A 25,045-nucleotide genomic window follows, 5' to 3' on the forward strand; every position below is an offset into this window, starting at 1 on the left:
GCCATGTCTAGTCTTTTAGATAGTTTTTCTTCCTTCATGATATGTCACTCATCTTTATCCCTGTTGTTAGGTACTAATGAACACTTCTGTCCTCAAATACTAGTAATGACTTTCATTATCAAAACAGAAAAGTCTACTTAATCTAAGAATTAATCCACATTGACTTGGACCAAACAACAATTCCAGTTCCATTTTCTGCCACATCAAACACTGTGGGTTAGCCACACACAATTATTTATCATTGTCCATATTTTTTGTATCCTTTCCTGTCATATTTATTTTCTCATACTTTCTCATACTTTATCTGGAATACACTCTCATAAACTTTGTTTACTGAATTCTTATCTTCTAAATTTCTGCTTAACTTAAACTTTTTTTTAAAGTATTTTATTTGTTTGAGAGAAAGAGAGAGAGTGAGCACGTGAACATACAGGCTGGGGGAGGGGCAGAAAAAGAGGAGGAAGCAGACTCCTCACTGAGCAAGGAGCCCAATGTGGGGCTTGATCCCAGGACAAGGCAGACACTTAACCCACTGAGCCACCCAGATGCCTCCAAATTAAACATTTTTTCACAACTATTATCCATATTATCTCTGCCCATTTCCAGTTCCTGGAGGATTCCTTCCCTTTCCAGCTCATGTCACTTCTATTTTTATTTAGCACATGTATTTTTCAGCTTTGAATTCTACTGTTGGTTACATTGTTATTCTTCCCACCTAACCCCACCCACTTCCACACTCATGTTGTTAATTCCTTAATTTGTCTAAAGTAATTTTGCATGTGTAGAATCCCTGCAGAGTGCTTAGCATTGACTATGTGCTCAATCAATGTTGAGATAAAGTAGCATATATTTCATGGCAATTTTGGACTGATTCCACCATAATCAAACAAGATTTGACAACTCAATTACCTAATTTGAAGAAGTAAATGAACTATCTTCAGGACCTAGTTTAATTTAATGGACTAGAAATGACACCTGAGAGGTTAATCCTCATCCTAGAGTTAAGCTATTTCATTGAGTCATTCATCCTATAAAAATTATAAAATGCTCTATCTATAGCACACTACTAAAACTAGAATGAAAAATAAAAATAAAATACACCAGATTTCTAACCATCACCATATTGTACATTGGAATTAGGGCATTATTAAAAGCATGGGCTCTGTAGGCAGACTGACCTTGCTTTGAATGGCAGCTCTGTCATATATATTTGCTGTATAAATCTTGGCATAATTATTAGCCATCAGTTCCCTCATCTGTAAAATGTAAATTATAATAATATCTGCGAGTTAGACTATTATGGGGTTTCAAAGAGATTGCATGTTTAAATAACTTGATCTATGTTAGGTTTATAATTTGGAGCTGTAGATACAAGTGAGGGAAACTAAAATGTAAATGGCTACCATAATGTAAAGCAACAATGCCATAATTTCAAAGGAACCATTTATTCTGTATTTTTTCTTAATAATGTATTTTTTACAGAAAAAGTTGCTGGTCTTTGTACATTACATAAATACCAACATTGTATTGTTACACAATTAATGGTGAGCCAAAATTCAAGCCTACACATCAGATATAGTTGGTCTGTATATTGGTTGAATCTATGTCAAGGAAGCAGAAATTGTTCTGGGTATTTCAAGGAGAAAGAAATTTAATATAAAGTACTGATTGTAATCAGAGCAGTGAAAATTAGAAATGAATGCATAACTAGATTTCAAGTCATGGTACTGGTGTTTATGTTCTAGTGAAAGGGGATGCCGTGATACTTGATGAGTTCATCAGTAGTAAATTGAGAGACAAGAGACAAAGACCATGATTTCTGCCTTGAGGCACTCCAACATTATGTGATTGACTAGAGTGGAAAGAACCCTGCAAAGGGGACTGTGAAACAGGAGGAACATGAAGAATGTAGAGCTCTGGAAGCAACGCAATTGTGTATCAGAAAGTAGTTAACTGTCACATACTGCTGATAGGTCAAGTAATATGAAGACTGAAAAAAGGTCATTGCACTTATCAACATCAAGATCATTGAAGGATTACTTTCCAGTGGCTAGCTTCTAGTGACTACCCCCCTTCTGTTTATCCTCCAATATCTGTCTGCACAATCCCAACTCCATCTTTTGTACCTCTCAACTGATGATATATATATATATATATACACACATATATGTATGTATGTGTGTATATATATATATATATATATCTTTTCTTATATATATTTATATATTATGTATTTCATTGTATATATATTTTTAAATTATATATATAGATAGATAGATAGTCCTTTTTCCCTATTCAGTATTACCTTTATCCTTTACATATACACCAGTTTTAACTTCACTGTATCTCTGGGAAGTAGAGTTCTCTAACAAAGAGAATGAAATATACCCAGGAACAAATGAAATACCCTTCCTCACCAACATCAAAGGATTATAGCCACCTTCCTGTCACCCTCCCATCCCTTTTACTTTGTATTCCTTTTTCTGTTTTGTTTGTTTGTTTGTTTTTGTTTTTCTGTTTTGTTTTGTCACTCTTTTACTTTGTTTTTGTTTTTGTACTTTATAAATACTACTTTTACATTTTGGCTGATTTATTTATTTATTTATTTTCTTTTTGGTGGTGACTTCCAATTGCTCCAAACCTTCCCTTGCCTAGATTGTGGTTGATGTTTTCAGCTATACATCCCCTCAACTACAGCTCAACAGAATGACTAAGAGGAGGAGCCCCCACCAAAGAAAAGACCCAGAGACAATGGCCTCTCCATCAGATCTAATGGATATAGATCTAAGCAAGATCTCAGAAATAGACATCAGGGTAGCAGTTATGAAGACAATAGTTAGGCTGGAGAAAACTATTAATAACAATATAGATTCACTGAGGGCAGAAATGAGAGTGGACCTGGCAGAACTTAAAAATACTATCCACAAGATACAATCTAATCTAGATACTCTAACAGGGTAAATGAAGCAGAAGAATGGATTAGTAATCTTGAAGACAATCTTATAGAAAAGAAGGAGCAGAAGAAGGGCTGGAACAAACAGGTTAAAATCCATGAAAACAGAATAAGAGAAATAAATGATGCCATGAAAAGTTCCAATGTCAAAATGATTGGGATCCTTGAGGGTGTGGAGAGAGAGAGACTAGAAGATATGTTTGACCAAATCCTAGCTGATTACTTTCCTAATCTAGAGAATGAAGCAAGCATTCATACCCTTGAGGCAGGGAGAGCACCCCCCACACCCCCAGACTAAAGGATTGCAGCCTAATGCCGAGGCATGTAATAGAAAAACTTGCATATCTTAGAACCAAGGAAACCATTTTAAGGGCAGTTAGGGTGAAGAGATTCTTTATGTACAGAGGAAGGAACATCAGAATAACATCAGACCTGACCACAGAGACCTGGCAAGCCAGAAAGGGCTGGCAGGACATATTCAGGGCACTAAATGAGAAGAATATGCAGCCAAGAATTCTTTATCTGGCAAGACTGTCATTCAGAATGGATGGAGAAATAAGGGGCTTCCAGGATGGGCAGAAACTGAAAGAATATTTGACCACCAAGCTGGCCCTGCAAGAAATATTAAGGGGGTCCTGTAGAAGGAGAAAGACCCAAGAGTGATATAGAACAGAAATATACAGAGGCAATCTATAGAAACAAGGACTTCACAGGCAACATGATGACAATAAAATCATATCTTTTGGTAATCACTCTCAATGTGAATGGCCTAAATGCTCTCATAAAATGGCACAGGGTTGCAGATAAGGTTAAAAGACAGGACCCATCCATATGCTGTCTACAGAGACTCATTTTGAATCTAAAGTTATATCCAGATGGAAAGTGAAGGGACGAAGTATCTTTCATGCCAACACACCTCAAAAGAAAGCTGGGAAAGCAGTTCCTATATCAGACAAACTAGATTTTAAGCTAAAGACTGTAGTTAGAGCTCCAGAAGAACACTATATCAATCTTAAAGGGTCTATCCAACAATAAGATCCAACAGTTGTAAATACCTATGCCCTGAACATGGGAGCAACCAACTGCTAACCATAATAAAGAGACATATTGATTATAATACATTAGTAGTAGGAGCCCTCAATACTCCATTCTCAGCAATAGACAGATCATTTAAGAAGAAAATCAACAAAGAAACAAGAGCTTTGAAAGACACACTGGGCCAGATGGACCTCATAGACATATACAGAACATTCTACTCTAAAACAACAGAATACTCATTCTTCTTGAGTGCACATAGGACTTTCTCCAGAAATAGACCACATACTGGGTCAAAAATCAGGTCTCAACCAATACCAAGAGATTCAGATTATTCCCTGCATATTCTTAGACCAACTTTGAAACTGGAACTCAATCACAAGAAAAAGTTTGGAAAAAATTCAGACACTTGGAAGCTAAAGATCATCCTGCTCAAGAATGTTCAGGCCAACCAGGAAATCAAAGAAGAATTTAAACAATTCATGGAAATCAAATAGAATGAAGACACATCTATCCAAAATCTATGGGATATGGCAAAGGTGGTCTTAAGTGGAAAATACATAGCCATCCAAGTCTCACTCAAAAAAAAAAAAAAAAAAATTCTGAATACACAAACTGTCTTTACACCTTAAACATATGGAGAATCAACAACAAATTAAGCCTATCCCATGTGCCAGAAGGGACATAAGATTGAGCAGAGATCAATGAATTAGAAGCCAGAAATACAGTAGAACACATTAATAAAACTAAAAGCTGGCCCTTTGAAAGAAGTAATAAGATTGATACACCACTGGCCAGACTTATCCAAAAGACAAGAGAAAGGGCCCAAATTAATAAAATTATGAATGAAAGGGGAGAAATCATGACTAATACTAAGGAAATAAATAGAATTATCAGAAATTATTATCAACAGTTATATGACAATATATTAAGTAATCTGGAAGAAATGGAGGCATTGCTAGAAACCTAAAAACTACAAAGAATGAAACAGGAAGAAATTGATAACCTGAATAGACCAATAACCAGTAACGAGATTGAAGCAGTGATCAAACACCTCCCAAAAACAACAGTCCAGGGTCTGATGGATTCTGGAGAATTCTACCAAATATTCAGATAAGAAATAATAGCTATTCTCCACATGCTGTTTCAAAAAATTGATACAGAAGGAGCACTTTCAGACTCTGTGAGGCCGGCATTGTCTTGATCCCGAAACCAAGAAAAGATCCCATCGAAAAGGAGAATTTCAGACCAATATCTGTGATGAATATGGATGCCGAAATTCTCAATAAGATCCTGGCTAATAGGATCCAACAGTACCTTAAAAGTATTATCCACCATAATCAATTATGGAATTTTCCATGGGATGCAAGGGTGGTTCAACATTCACAAAACAATCAATGTGATAGAACACATAAATAAGAGAAGAGACAAGAACCACGTGGCCCTTGCAATAGATGCAGAAAAAGCTTTGACAAAATACAGCATCCTTTCCTGATTAAAACTCTTCAGAGTACGGGGATAGAGGGAACATTTCTCAACTTCATAAAATCCATCTATGAAAAACCCACAGTGAATATCATTCCCGATAGGGAAAAGAAAAGAGCCTTCCCATTGAGATCAGGAATATGAAAAGGATGCCCACTCTCACCACTGTTGTTCAACATAATACTAGAAATCCTAGTAACAGCAATCAGACAACAAAAAGAAATAAATATATTCAAATTGGCAAAGAAGAAGTCAAACTCACTCTCTTCAGGTGACATGATACTCTATGTGGAAAACCCATACTCATACAGCAATTCAGTAAATGTGGCAGGATACAAAAATCAATACACAGAAATCAGTTTCTTTCTTATAAACTAACAATGTAACTGTAGAAAGAGAAATTAGAAAATGGATTCCATTTACAATAGCACCAGAAACCATAAGATACCTTGGAATAAACCCAGCCAAAGAAGAATGGATCTATACTCTAGGAACTACAGAACTCATGAAAGAAATTGAAGAAGACACAATAAGATGGAAAAACATTCCATGCTCATGGATCAGAAGAATAAACGTTATTAAAATGTCTATGCTGCCTGGAGCAATCTATACTTTCAACGCCATCCTGATCAAAATAACAATGGCATTTTTTAAAGCGCTGCAACAATCCTAAAATTTCTATGGAATCAGAAAATACCCTGAATCTTCAAGGAAATGTCAAAAAATAAAAACAAAGCTGAGGGCAACACGTTGCCGGATTTCAAGCTATATTACAAAGATGTGATCACTAAAACATCATGGTACTGGCACAAAATAGACACATAGACCAGTGGAACAGAATAGAGAGAGCCCAGATATGGACCCTCCGCTAGGTCAACTAATCTTTGACAAAGCAGGAAAAAAATATCCAATGGAAAAAAGACAGTCTCTTCAATAAATGGTGCTGAGAAAATTGGAGAGCTATATAGAGAAGAATGAAACTTGACCATTTTCTTATGCCATATACAAAGATAAACTCAAAATGGATGAAAGATCACAATGTGAGGTAGCCATCCATCAAAATCCTAGAGGAGAACACAGGCAGTAACCACTCTGACATTGGCCACAGCAACTTCTTTCGAGACACATCTCCAAAGGCAAGGGAAACAAAAACAAAAATGAACTCTTGGGACTTCATTAAGATAAAAACTTCTGCACAACAGAAGCAGTCAAAAAACAAAGAGACAGCCCACAGAATGGGAGAAGATATTTGCAAATGATACTACAGACAAAGGACTAATATCTAAGATCTATAAAGAACTTCTCAAATTCAACATCCAAAAAACCAAATAAGTTATAAAATAAGCAAAGAACATGAACAGACACTTCTTAAAAGAAGATATATGAATGGCTAACAGACACATGGAAAAAAAAAAGAGTTCATTATCATTAACCATCAGGGAAATTAAAATAAAAACCACATCAAGATACCACCTTACATCAGTTAGAATGGCAATAATTGACAAGGCAAGAAACAACAAATGTTGAAGAGGATGTGGACAAAGGGGAACCCTCCTATACTGTTGGTGGGAATACAAGTGGGTATAGCCACTTTTGAAAACAGTGTGGAGGTTCCTCAAAAAATTAAAAATAGAGCTACCCTATGACCAGCAATTGCACTACTGGGTATTTACCCCAAAGATACAGATACAGTGAAAAGGAGCACATGCACTGCAATGTTGGCAGCAGCAATGTCCACAATAGCCAAACTGTGGAAAGAGCTGAGATGCCCTTCAACAGACAAATGGATAAAGAAAATGTGGACCATATACACAATGGAATATTACTCAGTCATCAGAAAGGATGAATACCCAGCTTCTGCATCAACATGGATGGGACTCGAGATTATGCTGAGTGAAATAAGTCAAGCAGAGAAAGTCAATTATCATATGGTTTCACTTATTTGTGGAACATAAGGAATAACATGGGGGACATTAAGAGAAGGAAGGGAAAAATGAAGGGGTGGTAAACTGGAGTGAGAGATGAACATGAGAGACTATGGACTCTGGGAAACAAACTGAGAGAAAGGGGCAGAGGAAAGAAAGAAAGAAGGAAAGGGGGAAGGGGGAGGGTGAACCTAGTGATGGGTATTAAGGAGGGCATAGATTGCATAGAGCACTGGGTGTTATACACAATGAATCATGGAACACGACAACAAAAAATAATGATGTTAAAAAAGACGAATGATGTACTGTATGGTGACTAATACATATATGTGTATATATATATATATGTGTGTGTGTGTATGTGTGTACACACACATACACACACACACACACACACACACACACACACAAATGGGCATGACTGTATTCCAAAAAGTTTTATTTGTCAAAAAGAGATGGGTTCTTGTTTGATCTAATATAAATTATTTAAGAAATGATAGTGAGAGGAAGCAGAGAATAGTTGAGGAGATACCCTTGAATAGGTGAGAGGGGAGGGGATTTGTTTACAGGGATTGGAGTTAAGCTTTCATTATGAATTCAACCAAGTTTGAAAAACAAGGACAAGAATATGCTGAAGTAGGTAAATGTGAAGAATAAATCTGTGGGAAAGCTCTTGTATTGCTTCCGTTATCTCAGGAAAAGTAGGAAGTAAGATCACAATATGTGAGTGGCCATTAGGAAGAAGATTTGGGGTTTTAAGAAGGGAGCATGCATGAAATAATTGCATGAAAGAGTTGAAAAATAATTGGGCTAAGAAAATACTTTATATAGTAAATAGCAAATTTTCAATTTGGAATGTTCTAGCTGTTCTTTTCCACATTGGACCATTCATATACTTTTATTATAATTTCTATACATATATGTGTATATATGTATACACACACATACATATATTTTTTTTTCTCAAGCACTGGCTAAACTTGTAGCATTATCAACATATTTTGAATCATTTAACTTCAGTCTTCAAAACTCTTATTTTTCTCCCCAGGGGAAAAAGAGATTGTTGCAGTCCATTAATACCTCTATTTTCAGACAGCAAAATCAGTAACACATTTTATACGTATATTTTTCTAGTTTAGCAAATCTTATTCCTGTTAGAAATTATTTGTGCAATGAATATGCTTCTGTCACTTCATCTCCGTTTCATGCATTTATCATATTGAATTCTAATCTACTCTGAGGGTTTGCTAAACTTTTGCTTCAATGATGTATTTGCTCTGAAAGAGCTCAGATATAATGAAATATATTATGTCCAGTATTTGTTTAATATTTTGTCACCAATGAAAGATAAATTATTGAAATGGAATATATTCACATTGATTGCCATGAAGTTTACACATGGATTATAAATCAAAACGAGTCCTTAAAGATAGAAAATCAATTGATGTGTCAGATAAAAAAATGCATAAATGTTGAAATCAACCACCAAATGGACATTTTTCCTCTTGAAATAATTTAATATACCAGAATTTGAAAAGATTTGTGTCTTTGAACGTACATAGTAAGGTAAAAGTGAAAGACCAAACATCTGAAATTTTGTTAACAATACTTCAAACAAATACAAGCCAACATATTTTAGAGCGAATAGTTCTTTGTTCTCTCAACCAATCACAGAAATTTTCAAGGAGACCAATCAGAACTGTAATCTTGTGATTATGCACTGAGTAAATATTAACAATATTTAAATGTATATAGGACACGTGTGCACAATTTTATTTACATAATGTCTTTGTTTTTCTTCTCCAGAACTGTTATCCAATTGTCAGCAGTTGAATTGTCAGTATAAATGTGCAATGGTCAGAAATAGTACAAGATGTTACTGTGAGGATGGATTTGAAGTAAAAGAAGATGGGAGAAGCTGTACAGGTAAGTATGACATGGGATTCTTTTCTTTTCTTTTTTTTTTTTTTTTACAAAAGCTTAGTTTACAGAAATTAATCAAGTATCTTTGAGCACCTACCATGTGCTTCATACAGTGGTTAACTTTTTTTTTGCTTCTTGAGATTTAAAAAATGATACTCCTACATAAATCATACACATAAACATAACAGATACTCATTTTTACCGGCCAATTTTGAATTCATATTTCAATAATACCAAATAGGGGAAATGTCAAAAATGGGAAGTGGTTTGGGTTAACAATGAAATCATTGAATTTAACAGTTTTAACTTCCTAGATGTTTTCTGGCAGTTATACAGCTGCAGTGTAGTAGACATTTGTTATTAACTAAGTTAGGTTAATAATATTGTGCAATGTTCTTTACAATTTTTCCATTTTTTGCATTGGTAATTCTGGAAGTTGGCATTTTACCAACAGCAATAATGAACATAAAAATATTTATGTGTATTTTTAATGTCTTAATTCTTGCTTTTGTGAAAGCTCCACAGGACATGTTTACCCTCTGAAATGACTCCACTCTGCCATACTGAACAATTCTAGGTTACTTCTCCATTCTATTAATGTCTATTATATATATGTTAGTGTATGTCTATAAATCTGTAATATAAGTAATACATTATTTTGTATAGTACTTAGAATCTATATATAGAAACATAAAATATAGAACCTATACATAAAATCAAAGAATATCTGCATTGCTAGAGCCACGAATAAACAGACTATTTTACAAAGAAATTGGTGCTTTGCCAATTGTTTTAAACCTTTCTTTAATATTATCATTTTTACGTAGAACACATCTGGGGTTTGAATTTTTCATTTGTTGTTTGTTTTTGTTTCTGCATAGTACAAATATTATAGAAACATTTATTATTAAGTGTTTGTTAGACTTGGAGACTTTTTAATCTGACAATAGGTGGATCAAGCTGGTGTATTTATTTGAATCACACCAATTTTAAACCAACATTTAAAAATCAGAATATTGCACACAAAATTTCAGACTATTTTTTTTTTTTTCAGATAGAAGACCTGGCAACATTAGACACCTGATAAACCCAAAAGTCAGCCATATATGAATAGTATTTCTGCATACAATCACACACACATGCAATTTCCAGTTCAAAACAGCTCTTTCTATTCACACAGGGGAGACTAAAATACCTGTACAGTATCCTTACCCTTTTGCTACAACTGACTTCTATAGGAGTCAAGATTTTCAGCTCTTGTTACCATGGATCTCTTTCTCTCCAATCTCCTAATTAAATCCATAAAAGTAATCATAATCAGTATCTTCTTTTGACTATTGATAAGGAATTACGCATCAATCAGTTTGGAAGTTCACTACCAAAAGAGGAGCTCTTTTTACTTTATCTGCGACCATGGATGACCAGAACTGAGCATCATTAATGCTTTCCTGAAGCCATATTTCCAGGGTATTTTCTGTCCTTAGAGGAGAAAGAAGGCAGCATTATAAGTAATGACATGCCTATTCCTTTGTGGCCAATTTTGTGGAGTTACATGAATGACATAGCAGTGCATTCTGGCTAAAAAGAGCAACAACAACAGCAAAAAAATCATTGCTCATATTGCTGTCCTGCATAGCATAATCATGTCAGAAAAATTAAAACAGGAATCAATAAAATTAAACCTGAAAAATCTGTGAAAAAGAAGAAGAATCATTTCTGCCACTAGGGGCTGGATTTTACCAAATGCAAGATTTAATTTCTTTCATTATCATTGTAAACTTAACTTCAAAAACTATTCTTTTTATTCCCAAAGCAACTTACTTCAAACAAACCATCCACGAATGCAAGCTGTTATATGAAGCCAAAGAAATCTGAGAAAAGTGCAAATTAATGCCATACAAATGCATAGTTTCCCAATTTAAATGGCCCCTTAACTACTCAGGAATATTTTTGCTTTTCCTTAGTAAACTCTTTTATTAGCTCAGTGTTCAGAGAGTGGGCTGAGAGTTCCAACCCTTTAATCATCCATTTGGTCTTTCTGGTGAGGAGCTCCCCCCCACAACCCCCACAATCCTGGCATCATCTAGTGGCCCCACCCTGAGTGACACAGACTAAGGTATATTCCAAAGGGGCTCATAAATAACAAAAGACACTCCTATAACTCAGAAAATTGCAAAGGCTTTAGGATCTCTGTGCCAGAAACTGAGGATAAAGACCAAATATGTATTTTTAGTATACCACTTATTCCTATTTTAGTATAGAACCATTCATTTCCATCTATCCAGTTTTCACATGTTGTCTCTTCTAGTTCTTAAACATTTCAGTCCATTCTCTCTTCTCCATCTGCACTAGCACTGACTTAGTTCAAATTTTAATGGAATTAAAATACAATTTCTTGGGTGAAATTAGCACATAACTAATTTTCCAGGATCTCTTCTCTACTTTCACCAGCCCATTTTTTAAATAATTTTTGATTTATTTCTTATTTTTTTATAAACATATAATGTATTTTTCCCCCAGGGGTACAGGTCTGTGAATCGCCAGGTTTACACACTTCACAGAGCTCACCATAGCACATACCCTCCCCAATGTCCATAACCCCCCCTCCCCCTCACCCAACCCCCCCTCTCCCCCCATCAACCCTCAGTTTGTTTTGTGAGATTAAGAATCACTTATGGTTTGTCTCCCTCCCAATCCCATCTTGTTTCATTTATTCTTCTCCTATCCCCCTAACCCCCCCACGTTGCATCACCAGCCCATTTTTTATTTGTATTATAAAGTTCATCCAATTAATGCTTTCTCAATGCCTACATACAATGTACAGCCCTTTACTTTAGCATACAAATAACTTCATTATCTGGCCCCAAAACTACTTTCCCAGCACCATCTCTTATCTCCCCGCTTATCCACCCTTATTCCACTTGACTCTTTTTACTTCTTTGAAATCCCTACTATGTCATTCCAATATCATTTCACATGCTATTTTAACTGGAATGCCCCTTTACATCTTATCCCTTCTCATTGAATCTGAGAAAATCCAAATCATCCTTTAAATCCAAGTCAGTATTTAGCCTTCACTTAATATTCTCCCTCTGATTCCAAGCAGGTTCACTTCTCTGTGTTTCTGTCATAACCAGAGTATGCCCCTATTACAAGGAAATGCACAGAATTCCAATTATATTTCATTAGACTCGTTTCACTTAGAAGTAGGAACCATGTGTTATCAATTTTTTTTTTGTTTCGTCAGGGATTAGTAGAGTACACAGTACACAGGACAGACTGAATATACATTAGTCCAAGTTAGTAGCTGATATATATATATATGGAGATATATATATATATATATATATATATGGAGAGAGAGAGAGTATATATAAACCAACTAGGCTATATATATATATATATATATATATATATATATATACATATATATATATCCTAGTTAGTTAAGAATCATTGAGCACTTGCTGTTTAGAGAGACTTGGACAAGATGCAGGAGGCAGGAAAGGGATGATGTATGGAATTGAAATAGGACCATAGATATTAAATAAAAAATTAAGATGAAAGTTTTCTTTTCAATGAATGTTTAATAGTTTCTTGTTTTTGATCCAGTGAAGGTGATTTGTGTAACTGAGCTCAGAACTCTTAATCTGTTCATTGGAAACCACATTACCAGACTAATTCTTTGTTAAAATAGTGAAAAACACATAAACTCTTTATTCTTTAAAGTGCATTTTATATCTTTGCAAAAATATCTAAGGATTTCTAGCCTCACTATTATCTTTTAAAATTAAAAATTAGATAATAAGTTTGATGTTTTATCTCTGTAACTATTAAAGCAACTTTGAATTTTGACTTTTAGTTAGTGTGGTTTGAAAAAGACTGCATTTGGTTCTTCCTTTCCAAAATAATTATCTATTTCCAAAATTTGAAAAAAAAAAAAAAAGTTTTCTTCTAGGGGAAAAAATGCCCAACAATAAATCTGCTTACAAATGATGCCCATTTTCCTTGTAGATCAAGATGAATGTGCTATTTATGGTGCATGCAGCCAGACTTGCATAAATACATATGGGTCCTATGCCTGCAGTTGTGTGGAGGGCTATATAATGCAGCCAGACAACAGATCTTGCAAAGCCAAAAATGGTAAGTTATAATTTATTTTTTCCTTGTAGAATTTCTTGTTTCCCTTTTGCAGTTCCTTTTCACTAGAAATGTAGTACAGTACTATGGACTTGGAAGAAATAGATTTTTCCTTCATTTTAATTCACTGATCTATACCTAAAAATCCAGAGCAGTTATTTCAGTTGTCACTAAACATCACAAAACTCCTTCCATTACAGGAAGTTTCCAGTTTTGAAAAACCTGTTCAAAAGAAATGGATTAATTGATTTGAGTTAGCCATCTCTCTCCCAGACTAGGCAATAGATTCCTTTGCTTTCCCACCAAAATTCATACTCAGCATAATAAAGTGATCTGCTCAAATATAAACCAAATCATATCATTCTCATGCTTAGAATCTCCCAATTACATTCACTCATCTTGAGAATAAAATTCAAACTTCTCACAATACATGTAAGGATCTAATGCTGTGGTATCATTTACCTTATCCATCTCACTTATTGCTACTCTCTGTTCATCACTCATCAGCCATACTGGTTTCCTTTTCCTTCTTCAACCACATTGCTCTTGCTTTGAGGTTGTTCCACTTCCTGTTTTATTTGCCTGCAGTGCTTTTCCCTGTGCTATTCACATTCTTATCATTCAAGTCTTAGCTAAAATGGCAACATTCAGAGTGACCTTCGCTGACCATTCTGCTTAATGGTGTATACCCTCTCCATTGCTATCTTATTTCCCAATTTTATTTATTTATGCATTCCTACTCAATCACTATATGATTTTTCACTTTTATTTTCTTTATATCCCTACCTTTTGAAATGAACTCATTATGTATTTGTTTATCATCTGATTTCTCCAGAACAATGGGAGTGTTATGAGAACATGGAACTTGTCAGTTTTGTTTATTGTTGTTTACTGATAACTGATCATAGCCTGGAACACATAGGTACTTGATGAATATTTGTGGAAACAAGGAAGGGAGAAGGGAAAGAAGGGGAACAAGGAAAGAAAAGAGAAAGAATGAACTTCTCTTTCTGGTTAAAATTACTGAAATGAATGTTCCTCTTTTAAGTGTTTGAATTTCATGTTTTAACACTGTCTTCCTTTTACTTTGTCCCTGCAAATAAAGCCTATAGTTTCTACACAGCATTCAGCCTACAGTAAACACTCAATGAATATTGATGGTTTGCTAATGAAATAGCCTTGAGATGTGCTAGTAACAATAGGATAAATCTAATTTTTTTGTGGGCTGAATTAAGAATAATACGAGGAGATATGTACATGCTGTTCCATCTAGCTTCTTTTGACTTTTCTGAAATCTGGTTTCATTTTATGGATTTTCAAATTATGCTATTTTGATAAATTAATTGAATGTCCCCCACCTTTTTATTAGTGATTAGAAAAGTAGGCATGAGACAGGATTCTCTTTTTTGAAGCCAGATTGAACAAAGCACTGGATCTGCTCAGCAAGCTGCCACAGCTATTTCTTTACAACATAACTTCAGGATGTACTCTCAACAATTTCCCTGAGTGTGTTCGGTTATTAACTAAACATACTTGTATACCAAATTAGAAAGAACTTTTCTACTTCTTAGTTTATTTCTTTGAATTACTGACTTGGTTTGTGAAGCCCTACTTATGTTTCGGAGCCAATCCCTGAGAAAAATTAAGTCAGATTGTATGTTCTTTTTGTCTACCACTAAGAGTTCTGATTTAAAGTATTGATGGGCTGAAGATGTAGAAGTCTTGTTCTTTGCTGTTTCTATTGATCCACACAATATCACTGTGGCTATACAAGGAGGGTGTAATGTGATAAACCCTACACAGAGGCACTTCCTCTCTTTCTACATGGAGAATGTATCTGCCAATAACAGAATGTAACCAGGGAGGGATGCTACCTGATAATGTAATGCTGACTCAAGGAGATTTGATGACTCCAAAATTGATAATAGGACATATAAAAGCCTCCACCTCTTGGTGGCCAGCTTGATGATAGTATTGGTCTACAGAGTTTAAAAAATACAGTTTTTATGGGAATGTTCCTGGTGTTTGTAGTTTTAGAAAAAATGAGTTGCTGGTAAGGCAATAAATGGCACAATTCTAGAACATATACTGACTAGTTCTAAAGGTCACATGGATATTTGAACCAATGTATTCATTCAAATTCACAAGGAAAACTATCAGTTTTCTTTTAGCTGTCTCAAATTGATAACAAATGAACCAGAGGATATTTTGGCTTCAGGAATATACAATTTTATATAATGCATCAACCTTACATTTTTGTGGTGATTTTATCATATTATAGTACTGCCATAACTGTTGGGTGCTAGGAAAATGTTTTAAATTAAACTCCATTTGTCCTAAGTCTTTGCCATTCCCCTTTTCCTTTACTTGGCTGCATAGATTGGCCCTACTTTTTTCTTCCTCTACAATCTTATCCTACTGGGCTCTGGAACCTACCTTTTTCTCCCAGTCAAGCCAGAGTTCCAGGTGTCTCAGAAGTTGGGAGCATGGGAAACTATGGGATATTAGAATGGGCTGGCCCAGAACCCTGCATGTGTGTAAAAGATCTATAGTCTTTAGAAAGAAAAAAAAATGAAAGAAAGAAATATCAAGCCCAAAGGATACAGTGGGAAGCTAGTACTAGACTCAATAGGAGGATTCTGTAAAGGCCTTACTAGATGATAGATGGGAAAATAAAAAGGGTCTTAGGAGATTTGCCTTTTATGTGAAGGCAGAGAGAGGCAGAGTCGATTGTCTAGGAATCTGCTTATAAATTTCAGCATGGAATAATATCATGGTCACTCCCCAGCTGTTCACCCCAGAACTTACTTGTGGGGTCTTATTTTCAATGTAACAATTAATAGTAATTAGGTAAATTAATCTAAATTAATCTATTTTCCCTCCTTTGTAACATAATATCAGAATCCAAGTAAAATTCATAAGCCTTAAGGGTACCTTCAAGAAATAATTCTAGTAAGGGGGAGGGGATTTTACACCCTGTGGCAGATGTGGGAGGAAATTAATGTTAGGCAGGAAGCCTTCTCATTGCTGTTAATTCATGCAATGCAGACAAATTCTTTTCTTTTCTACCCTCTGTAAGATTGACTTGACTACTAAAATGTAGAATCAATCATTCAGGGCTGAGAGGAAGTCAAAGGTAATTTAATCCAACTATCCATTTGCTATCAAAATAAATAATTTCCAAATGGAAGAAAATTTTAAATGTACATTTAAAGATAATTTTAAATAGTACTTGATAGTTCTGTGTAAGAGGAGACATACTAGAATACGAATGTCATGGTGGAGTGTTCATAACTGGAATGGGACTCACATTAAAAGCTAGTAATTTTTGAACTAAACATTAGGATTTCTCATTTGAAAAGAATGTTTAAAAATTATCATTAAGGGGTTCCTGGGTGACTCAGTTGGTTAAGTGACTGTGTTATGCTCAGATCATGATCTTGTGATCCTGGTATTGAGTCCCACATCAGGCTCCTTGCTAAGCTTCTCCCTCTTCCACTCTCCCTGCCTGTCTCTCTCTCTATGTCAAAAGGATAAATAAAATCTTAAAAATAAATAAATAAAAATTATTAAAAAAAATATATATATGTATCCAGTAAAACTTCCTATATCTTTTTACTTTTGCTTTTTTTTTTTTTTTTGAGATTAGAGTTCTAGAGTGTTGTCAAATCTGAAAATGGAAAGTTTTTTCCATTTTTTAAAAACTTAGTTTAGCTTCTTTTAACTGATTTAGACCAATTTCGATGTAGAAATATGCATTAAATGTAGGCACCAAGGGCTAAAAGTGGACACTTGTAGAACCGGTAAAAATGAAAGTAATGGCCAAGGGTGTCTAACTTATGAACTGTTGCCAGTTTTACTCCTGATCAATTCAGGCTCATTGGACTGTACTTTTCAGTCTCCTAACCACTTGCCGAAGGCAGGCATTAACCCAGTTTAAAATTCTGCAGGACCAATAGGACTCTACTGATTGCACTAACACAATCCCGGAACAAAGAGCACTAAATAATTATATGCTCATCAGTGTAGAGTCATTGCAGTAAGTGACACCATGAAAGAGAGAGTGTGTGTACCTCTTTGCCATGTAGCAACTAGAGTAGTGAGGGAAGAGAGCCCATTAAATAACTTCAGGATTCTATTATAGTTTATACTGTGCTATTCACTGATTGGAACGATGGGGAGACCATTTAGGCAATAGAAATGCAAATAAGAAATACAAATCATAATACCTATATAATCCATGGAAACACAATCCTAGATGATGCTAAGGAATGTGTTCATACCACTCACTGCTTTCTTTGCTGGTATTCTTAAAAAGAAAGAGAAAGAAAGCAAAATATAATGTCCTATGGCTCCTACACCTAACCTCCAACTCTATTATTATCTAATGTATATTTTAAAATTTCCTTTCAGAAGGTAGAGGAATCATTCATGGTTTTCTGCCAGTGGAGTTCTGCTTGTAGGGAGAATAGGCAGGTGCCTCTATAGAGAGGGAGGAGTTCTTTTTTTTTTTTTTTTTAGATTTTATTTATTTACTTGACAGAGAGAGAGATCACAAATTGGTAGAGAGGCAGGCAGAGAGAGAGGAGGAAGCAGGCTCTCTGCCGAGCAGAGAGCCCGATGCGGGGCTCGATCCCAGGACCCCGAGATCATGACCCGAGCCGAAGGCAGCGGCTTAATCCACTGAGCCACCCAGGCGCCCCGAGAGGGAGGAGTTCTTAGTTTAGAATATATCATAGTCTGTGCAGCCACTTGAAATGCTTGGAATTCAGTAGTTACAATATAATTGCCTGCCTGATTTTTGGGTTTTTTGTTTGTTTGTTTGTTTGTTTTACTTTTTTAAAAAAGAAAGCACTCTATATTAAAATGTGAGTATTTTTAGGAAGGGTGACATATTAAATCTTAGTAACCTTGATAATTTATGAGACTAGTGGATCAAATCTCTTTCAGTATACCATCTGGCTAAGAAGGGCTCCCAGCAAATGACAGGTGATTATGTCTTCACATGCAAAAACTCACCATTCATAGTTTTTACTATTTTTAGGTAGTCCAAAGGTCTAGTGCCTGCACAATTCGTCATTTTATTGAGACATAACTGAGAATGGTATTTGATGACATGATGGTATATGAGACTGTGAGATAGAAGTGAGCCTAGTGGACCATAACCTTAGTAACCCAGATGTGTTGTTCTTTATGGCTTCACGTATGCATGGAGGAAATGATAGACGCTGTGATAAACAGTAGATGGCAGAGAAGTAGCTCAGTGCCTAGAACAGAGTATGTGGTTGGTAAGTGGTTTTTTTGTTGGTGGTAGTTTTTATTTTTTTATTTTGTTTGTTTTGTTTTAGATGCTTTAAGGAATTTTGTGAACATTCAGGAAGCAGAATAGGGGACTGGGATTTTGAGAATTAATGAAAGGGATGCCAGGAGGCTGGAAGAGATTAAAAAACAAATAAACAAACAAACTGAGGTATTTTACTAGTTTTTTCCTGTTATTCAGGGTTCATGCTACCTTTGCCATAGTATAGATATTGGAGTGGTTTGGGAAGACGGGCATAATCTCCACAACTGTGCCCTCTTCCCCAAGGCCCTCCTCAGGTAAAAAATATAATCCTAGTGTGCTTACTATGGAAATACAGTTGCAGAACAAGCTACTTCACCTGCAGTCGGGCAGTGTTGCTTAAAATCTCTGTCCTAGAGAAATACTAGAGCTTCCCAGGCTGCGTTTGAAAACCGAGCCTGGCCATTGAACTTATTTCTCTATTTTTCTGTACTATTCATACCCTACATCTTTTCTGGCTCTTTACTTAGATGGAAATCACATTCCATGACAGAACAGGGCAATGATTTCTGATAGAATTTCTGTTACCGAAATTAAATATCACACTTTTATTTTTTCCACCCAAACACTATTAATGAGTATGCCATGTTAAGGTATGAAAGCACTCATGAATATTCTATGTGTGTTTTTCTGTTTTTTTGTTTTGTTTTGTTTTTGTTTTTTTGCTAGAGGACATTACTTTCACGGTCTAGCACCTTTCTTCACATCTTAAACAGAGAATGTAACTAGGTGTCTTATGAGTCATGATGCCTTTGATTTATTGAGAGTGTAAAAAAATATCAGACACAGAAAAAAAAATGCATGTTCTTCCATTTGTTTTACTACTTAACATCATAAATGCAGTCTAGCTAAGGACTTCTTTGTATGTGTATAAAGAATCTCATGGCCACTAGATTTGACAATTGATAAACTTTATTTTTACAAATGGCACAACATATAGGTATAAATTTCTATCATATTACTTAATATTTTGTGGAAAGGCTATAGAACTATTAGTTACATTCTCAATTTAGAATAGGTGATAGATCATACATGCTCTCCAGTTAACTCCCTTTTTGTCTTAAAATTGAAAATTAAAAACAAATGAGGCACATTTAAATTCATAGAATTAAAAGTTGTTTAATTTTAAGATGAGACCAGGATACATATATATATAGATATCTATAGATTTAGATTTAGATATATATCTACATCTATCTGTCTAGATGTAGATATATATCTATATCTATATATACCTATATCTATAAATCTACATCTATTTATATCTCTATATCTATGTCTGTCTATCTATGTACAAAACTTCTCTGTTACTTTGCAGAAAGTAGAAGTATATAGCTATTAAAATATTCAGGGAAAAAACAAAGGGAAAAAGGAGAATATTTTGCCCTTTCTAATAAGACAAAAAGTTTTGTTTGTTTTGTTTTGTTTTGTTTCTGTTTTTGTTTTTTTCAGAGTGCCTTCAAGGCATCCCCTGTATCAATAGCAACCAACAGAGAAATATCCACAGTTAGAGAATACCTCTCGGGCACTCCTCCCAGTAGAGTCCATGTTTTCCTTGACTTTGATTACTGATACTCTGTGTATTCTCCTGTTTCAAGATGCTTAGAGTCATTTGAGTCCTGAGAAAAGAAAATCCATTGTGTTGATTGTATTTTTAAATGTATGTGAGGCTTTCTTCTTAGCATGAGGACTCACAAAGCCTCCATCTATGCTTTCTATGACAGGCAAAACTTGCCAAAATAGTAGATAAATTAAATCTTTTTTTTTAAATTTTTTATTTATTTCTTATTTTTTTTTATAAACATATAATGTATTTTCATCCCCAGGGGTACAGGTCTGTGAATCGCCAGGTTTACACACTTCACAGCACTCACCATAGCACATACCCTCCCCAATGTCCATAACCCCCCTCCCCCTCTCCCAACCCCACCTCCCCCCAGCAACCCCCAGTTTGTTTTGTGAGATTAAGAGTCACTTATGGTTTGTCTCCCTCCCAATCCCATCTTGTTTCATTTATTCTTCTCTTATCCCCCTAACCCACCATGTTGCATCTCCATGTCCTCATATCAGGGAGATCATATGATAGTTGTCTTTCTCCGATTGACTTATTTCACTAAGCATGATACCCTCTAGTTCCACGTTGTTGCAAATGGCAAGATTTCATTTATTTTGATGGCTGCATAGTATTCCATTGTGTATATATACCACATCTTCTTTATCCATGGAGGTTCCTCAAAATGTTGAAAATAGAACTACCCTATGACCCAGCAATTGCACTACTGGGTATTTACCCTAAAGATACAAACGTAGTGATCCGAAGGGGCACGTACACCCGAATGTTTATAGCAGCAATGTCTACAATAGCCAAACTATGGAAGAACCTAGATAAATTATATCTTAATAGTCTTGAGAAGTTTAGAACAACATACCATCAAATTCTAAATGATATATCTTGTAAAGTAGCTAGAAGTTTGGTATATAATCACTACTGAATACTTAGAACTAATCTGTCTTTTTAAACGCAAAGTAGAAAATTGGAGTCTTAAATTTAGGCTGTATGTTTATATCCTTAGGCAGCCTTGTCAGAAAACAGTGAAATACATTAAAGGACCTTTTCCTTTCCCACCTCTAGATAGTGAGTTTTCACGTACCTACCTCTCTTTTTCCTTATTCTAACATGATGATTTTGTTTCATATTTAATCAAGAAAATAGAAATAATCAAAAGAGAAGTTTCTCTCCCTGAACTTTATTAAATCTACCAATCTGTATCTAGAACTAATCACCCTTCCTTCTTCTTCTTTGAATCGAAGAATACACTGTGCTCCTATCTAAGGCCAATCCCTGCAATTATGCATCAATCCCATCTACTCTTGCCTAGATCATTCTCATGAGTATACAAACTTGTTGTAAAGATGGTACAGAACAACTTTCTTTAAACCTATATTCCTCTTCAGCTACTCCATTTTTCTTTTCCCTTTATAGAGTAACTCACAGGAAGGATTTTCTTCTTTCTCTACATCCTCCCCTTATGTCTTAAACCTACTTAAATCGGTTTTACATTCTTATGACTCATTTACACCTCTACTGTCAGGGTTACAAGTGATTTCCAGTTGCCAGGCATTCAGTTATCAATCCTTAGCCCACAACTGATCCTTGTCTCCTCTTTGAATACTTGCCTTTATAAAGTAGTGCATTTTAGAGTCTTCCTTTTAGCTTACTGGGATTTTTTTTTCTCAGTTTATTTTGCTGCATTATCCTCATTATTTTTGGAATGATCCAGTGTTTAGTTGTTTGGAAATCTCTTCCTTTGTTGATTTCCTAAGTACTCTGATCTTGTATTGTGACTTTAAAAACACATTCACTTCCATGATTTGATAAAATATCTAGAGACTGAGACTCGAGAGTTTTAGTCATCAGCCCTGACTTCACTGTTGAACATCAAACTCACTTGGATATTGAAGTCCAATTCAATATCTCATTTAGAAATTTAATAGAAATATCTAACTTTTTGTGTCCCAAAATTTTGATCCCCTCTCCTGACAGTGGTGTACATCACCCTCTACCCATTCACCCAGTTGTTCAAGCCAAAACATTGGAGTCATCCTTGACTCTGTTCTTTCTCTCAAATCCTTTGATTCAAACTTTTAGGTGTATTCTAAATTGGACTACTCTCTTTAAGGAGCAAGCCTGCATCTTTATCTGCATGCTTTATCTTTCTTCATAGACTCTATCACCGCTGAGCAATATTAAATAGTATTTGCTTATTATCTACTTCCTACACTAAAATGTAAGCTCTATGAAAACAGGGATTTTCTAGCTTTGTTACCTACTATATTGCTAGCATCTAGAGCAGTGCCTGACAGAAACTAGCCATATTAAAAAAAATATAGTTGTTAAATGAATAAATAAATGCACAAATACTAAGACAGTACTTTCTTTCTCAGGGAAAAATTAAATGTGTTTTTTTTACACACCCATCCTTTCAAAAAGGAACTATTTATGAATAGGAGTTATTTAAAGGCAATTTTTAAATGATCCAACATATATTACATTTTGAACTCAATTATTAGCAATTTCTAACTTCAATGGACATATCTGAATTGAGGGAAAAAAGTATTTCTATAGCTAAAATAGTTATTCTCCTATAATTAGGAAGATGATGAAGAGATTAAAAGGGGCCACCTCTCAGTAACTAATATTAATTGGTACCCCTAGACCATCTGCTACTTCTAATATTCCCCAATAACCTAAAATTTGAATGGATTATCCTCTGAGAATTTGAAATTTACTAATATAACCCTTTAGTTATTGGTTAAATTTCATTCATTTTGCTGATTAAAAATCACAGTGCATTATTTATTTCATTTTACTTACTGAAATTTGAATACAGTATCATTTTTAAATTTGAAAATTCAGTAAAATACCTTTAGTAACACTGGAGAGTCCATATCCAAGCATCCCTCCATGGATCATTCATTTATTGAATGATGAACATGTGCTAGGTAAAGTTTTCCAGATAATAGAGGAAAATATGTCCTTGTTCTGGTAGACCAGCTCTTTAAGAACAAAGAAACTATGAGAGCTGTTCATTTGCAAAATGAAAAGCTTTTTTGTGTGTGTGCATGGCATGATATTACTGACTTAAATTGTTTCTGTAAAATGGTCCTTTTTTCCTCAGAAACAGCATATCTCATCACTTTTCAATCATAACATGTCAAATTGAAATATACTCTAAAAGAAGATACTTGCATTTCACTAACAAGGTGTAAATAACAAAAAAGTTCAAACTGTTAAGAAGTCTGTGGTTAATGCAGGTGGATAAGTAGTTTACCTGATGGGTTTTTATGATGCCAAAGACAAGATTACAAAACACAACACTATACTAATAATATGCCAATACTAAATTCATCATCATCATCTCTTAAAGCCAACTCTACTTTCTTTCCTCTTTCTTTTAATAATACCAATATTCTCCCCATCACTCCCCTCTAAAATTTCTGCATAATTCTGGACTCCATGTCCCTTCTTGTCTACATAATTTAGAACATGTAATTCATTGCATGAATCCATCTCTACTAAGAACTTAACACCCCCTATTTTAGATTCTTATTACCTTTTTTCTGATAAATTAAAATAGCATCTCTGTATCAATAGTGCCGATATCCAAAGCCTATGTCCACAAATTTTTCTTTTTTATTGTGTTATGTTAGTCACCATACAGTACATCATTAGTTTTTGATGCAGTATTCCATGTTCCATTGTATGTGTATAACACCCAGTGCTCCATGCAATCCATGCCCTCCTTGATACCAGCCACCAGGCTCATCCATCCTCCCAGTTCCCTCCTTTCTAAAACCCTTCATTTGTTTCCAAGAGTTCATAGTCTCTCATGGTTTGTCTCCCACTCTATTTACCCCTCTTCATTTTTCCCTTCCTTCTCCTAATGTCCTCCATGTGATTCCTTATCCTCCATAAATAAGTGAAACCATATGATAATTGACTTTCTCTGCTTGACTTATTTCACTTAGCCTAATCTCCTCCAGTCCCATCCACGTTGATGCAGAAGTTGGGTATTCATCTTTTCTGATGGCTGAGTAATATTCCATTGTGTATATGGACCACATCTTCTTTCCAGTTGTCTGCTGAAGGGCATCTTGGTTCTTTCCACAGTTCAGCTACTGTGGACATTGCTGCTATGAACACTGGGGTACAGATGGCCCTTCTTTTCACTACATCTGTGTCTTTGGAGTAAATACCCAGCAGTACAATTGCTAGGTCATAGGGTACCTCTATTTTTAATTTTTTTGAGGAACCTCCACACTGTTTTCCAAAATGGCTGCACCAACTTGCATTCCCACTAACAGTATAAGAGGGTTCCTCTTTTTCCACAACCTCCCCAACATTTGTTGTTTCCTGCCTTGCAAATTTTTGCCATTCTAACTTGTGTAAGGTGGTATCTTAATTGTCCACAAGTTTTTCTTTAAAAGTTTGGGTTGCCTTCTTTATAATTAAAAACAAGATTAATAACAAGGTCTCTTTACACAATAGAGGATGTAGTATGTTCTGATGATGTTCTGGGGCTTACATTTCTCCTCATAATGTCTGCTTCCAATAGGACTGTTGGCACACATAGCCATTCTTTTTTTTTTTTTTTTTAAAGATTTTATTTTATTTATTTGACAGAGAGAGATCACAAGTAGATAGAGAGGCAGGCAGAGAGAGAGAGAGAGAGAGGGAGGCAG

The 25,045-nt window shown here is 35.0% G+C and overlaps 1 protein-coding gene across 1 annotated transcript in view; it reads left to right on the forward strand.

The window, feature by feature from the left end:
- The window catches only part of LRP1B (LDL receptor related protein 1B), a 2,013,404-nt gene that overhangs the window by 920,242 nt on the left and 1,068,117 nt on the right, over positions 1 to 25,045 (forward strand). Inside the window, exons 4-5 of the mRNA XM_046019480.1 lie at positions 9,205 to 9,324; positions 13,336 to 13,464. Of these exons, the coding sequence (XP_045875436.1) occupies positions 9,205 to 9,324; positions 13,336 to 13,464 (249 nt within the window). The remainder of the gene's footprint in view (positions 1 to 9,204; positions 9,325 to 13,335; positions 13,465 to 25,045) is intronic.

The sequence above is a fragment of the Meles meles genome, chromosome 9 (genome assembly GCF_922984935.1).
Source record: "Meles meles chromosome 9, mMelMel3.1 paternal haplotype, whole genome shotgun sequence".
NCBI lineage: Eukaryota > Metazoa > Chordata > Mammalia > Carnivora > Mustelidae > Meles > Meles meles.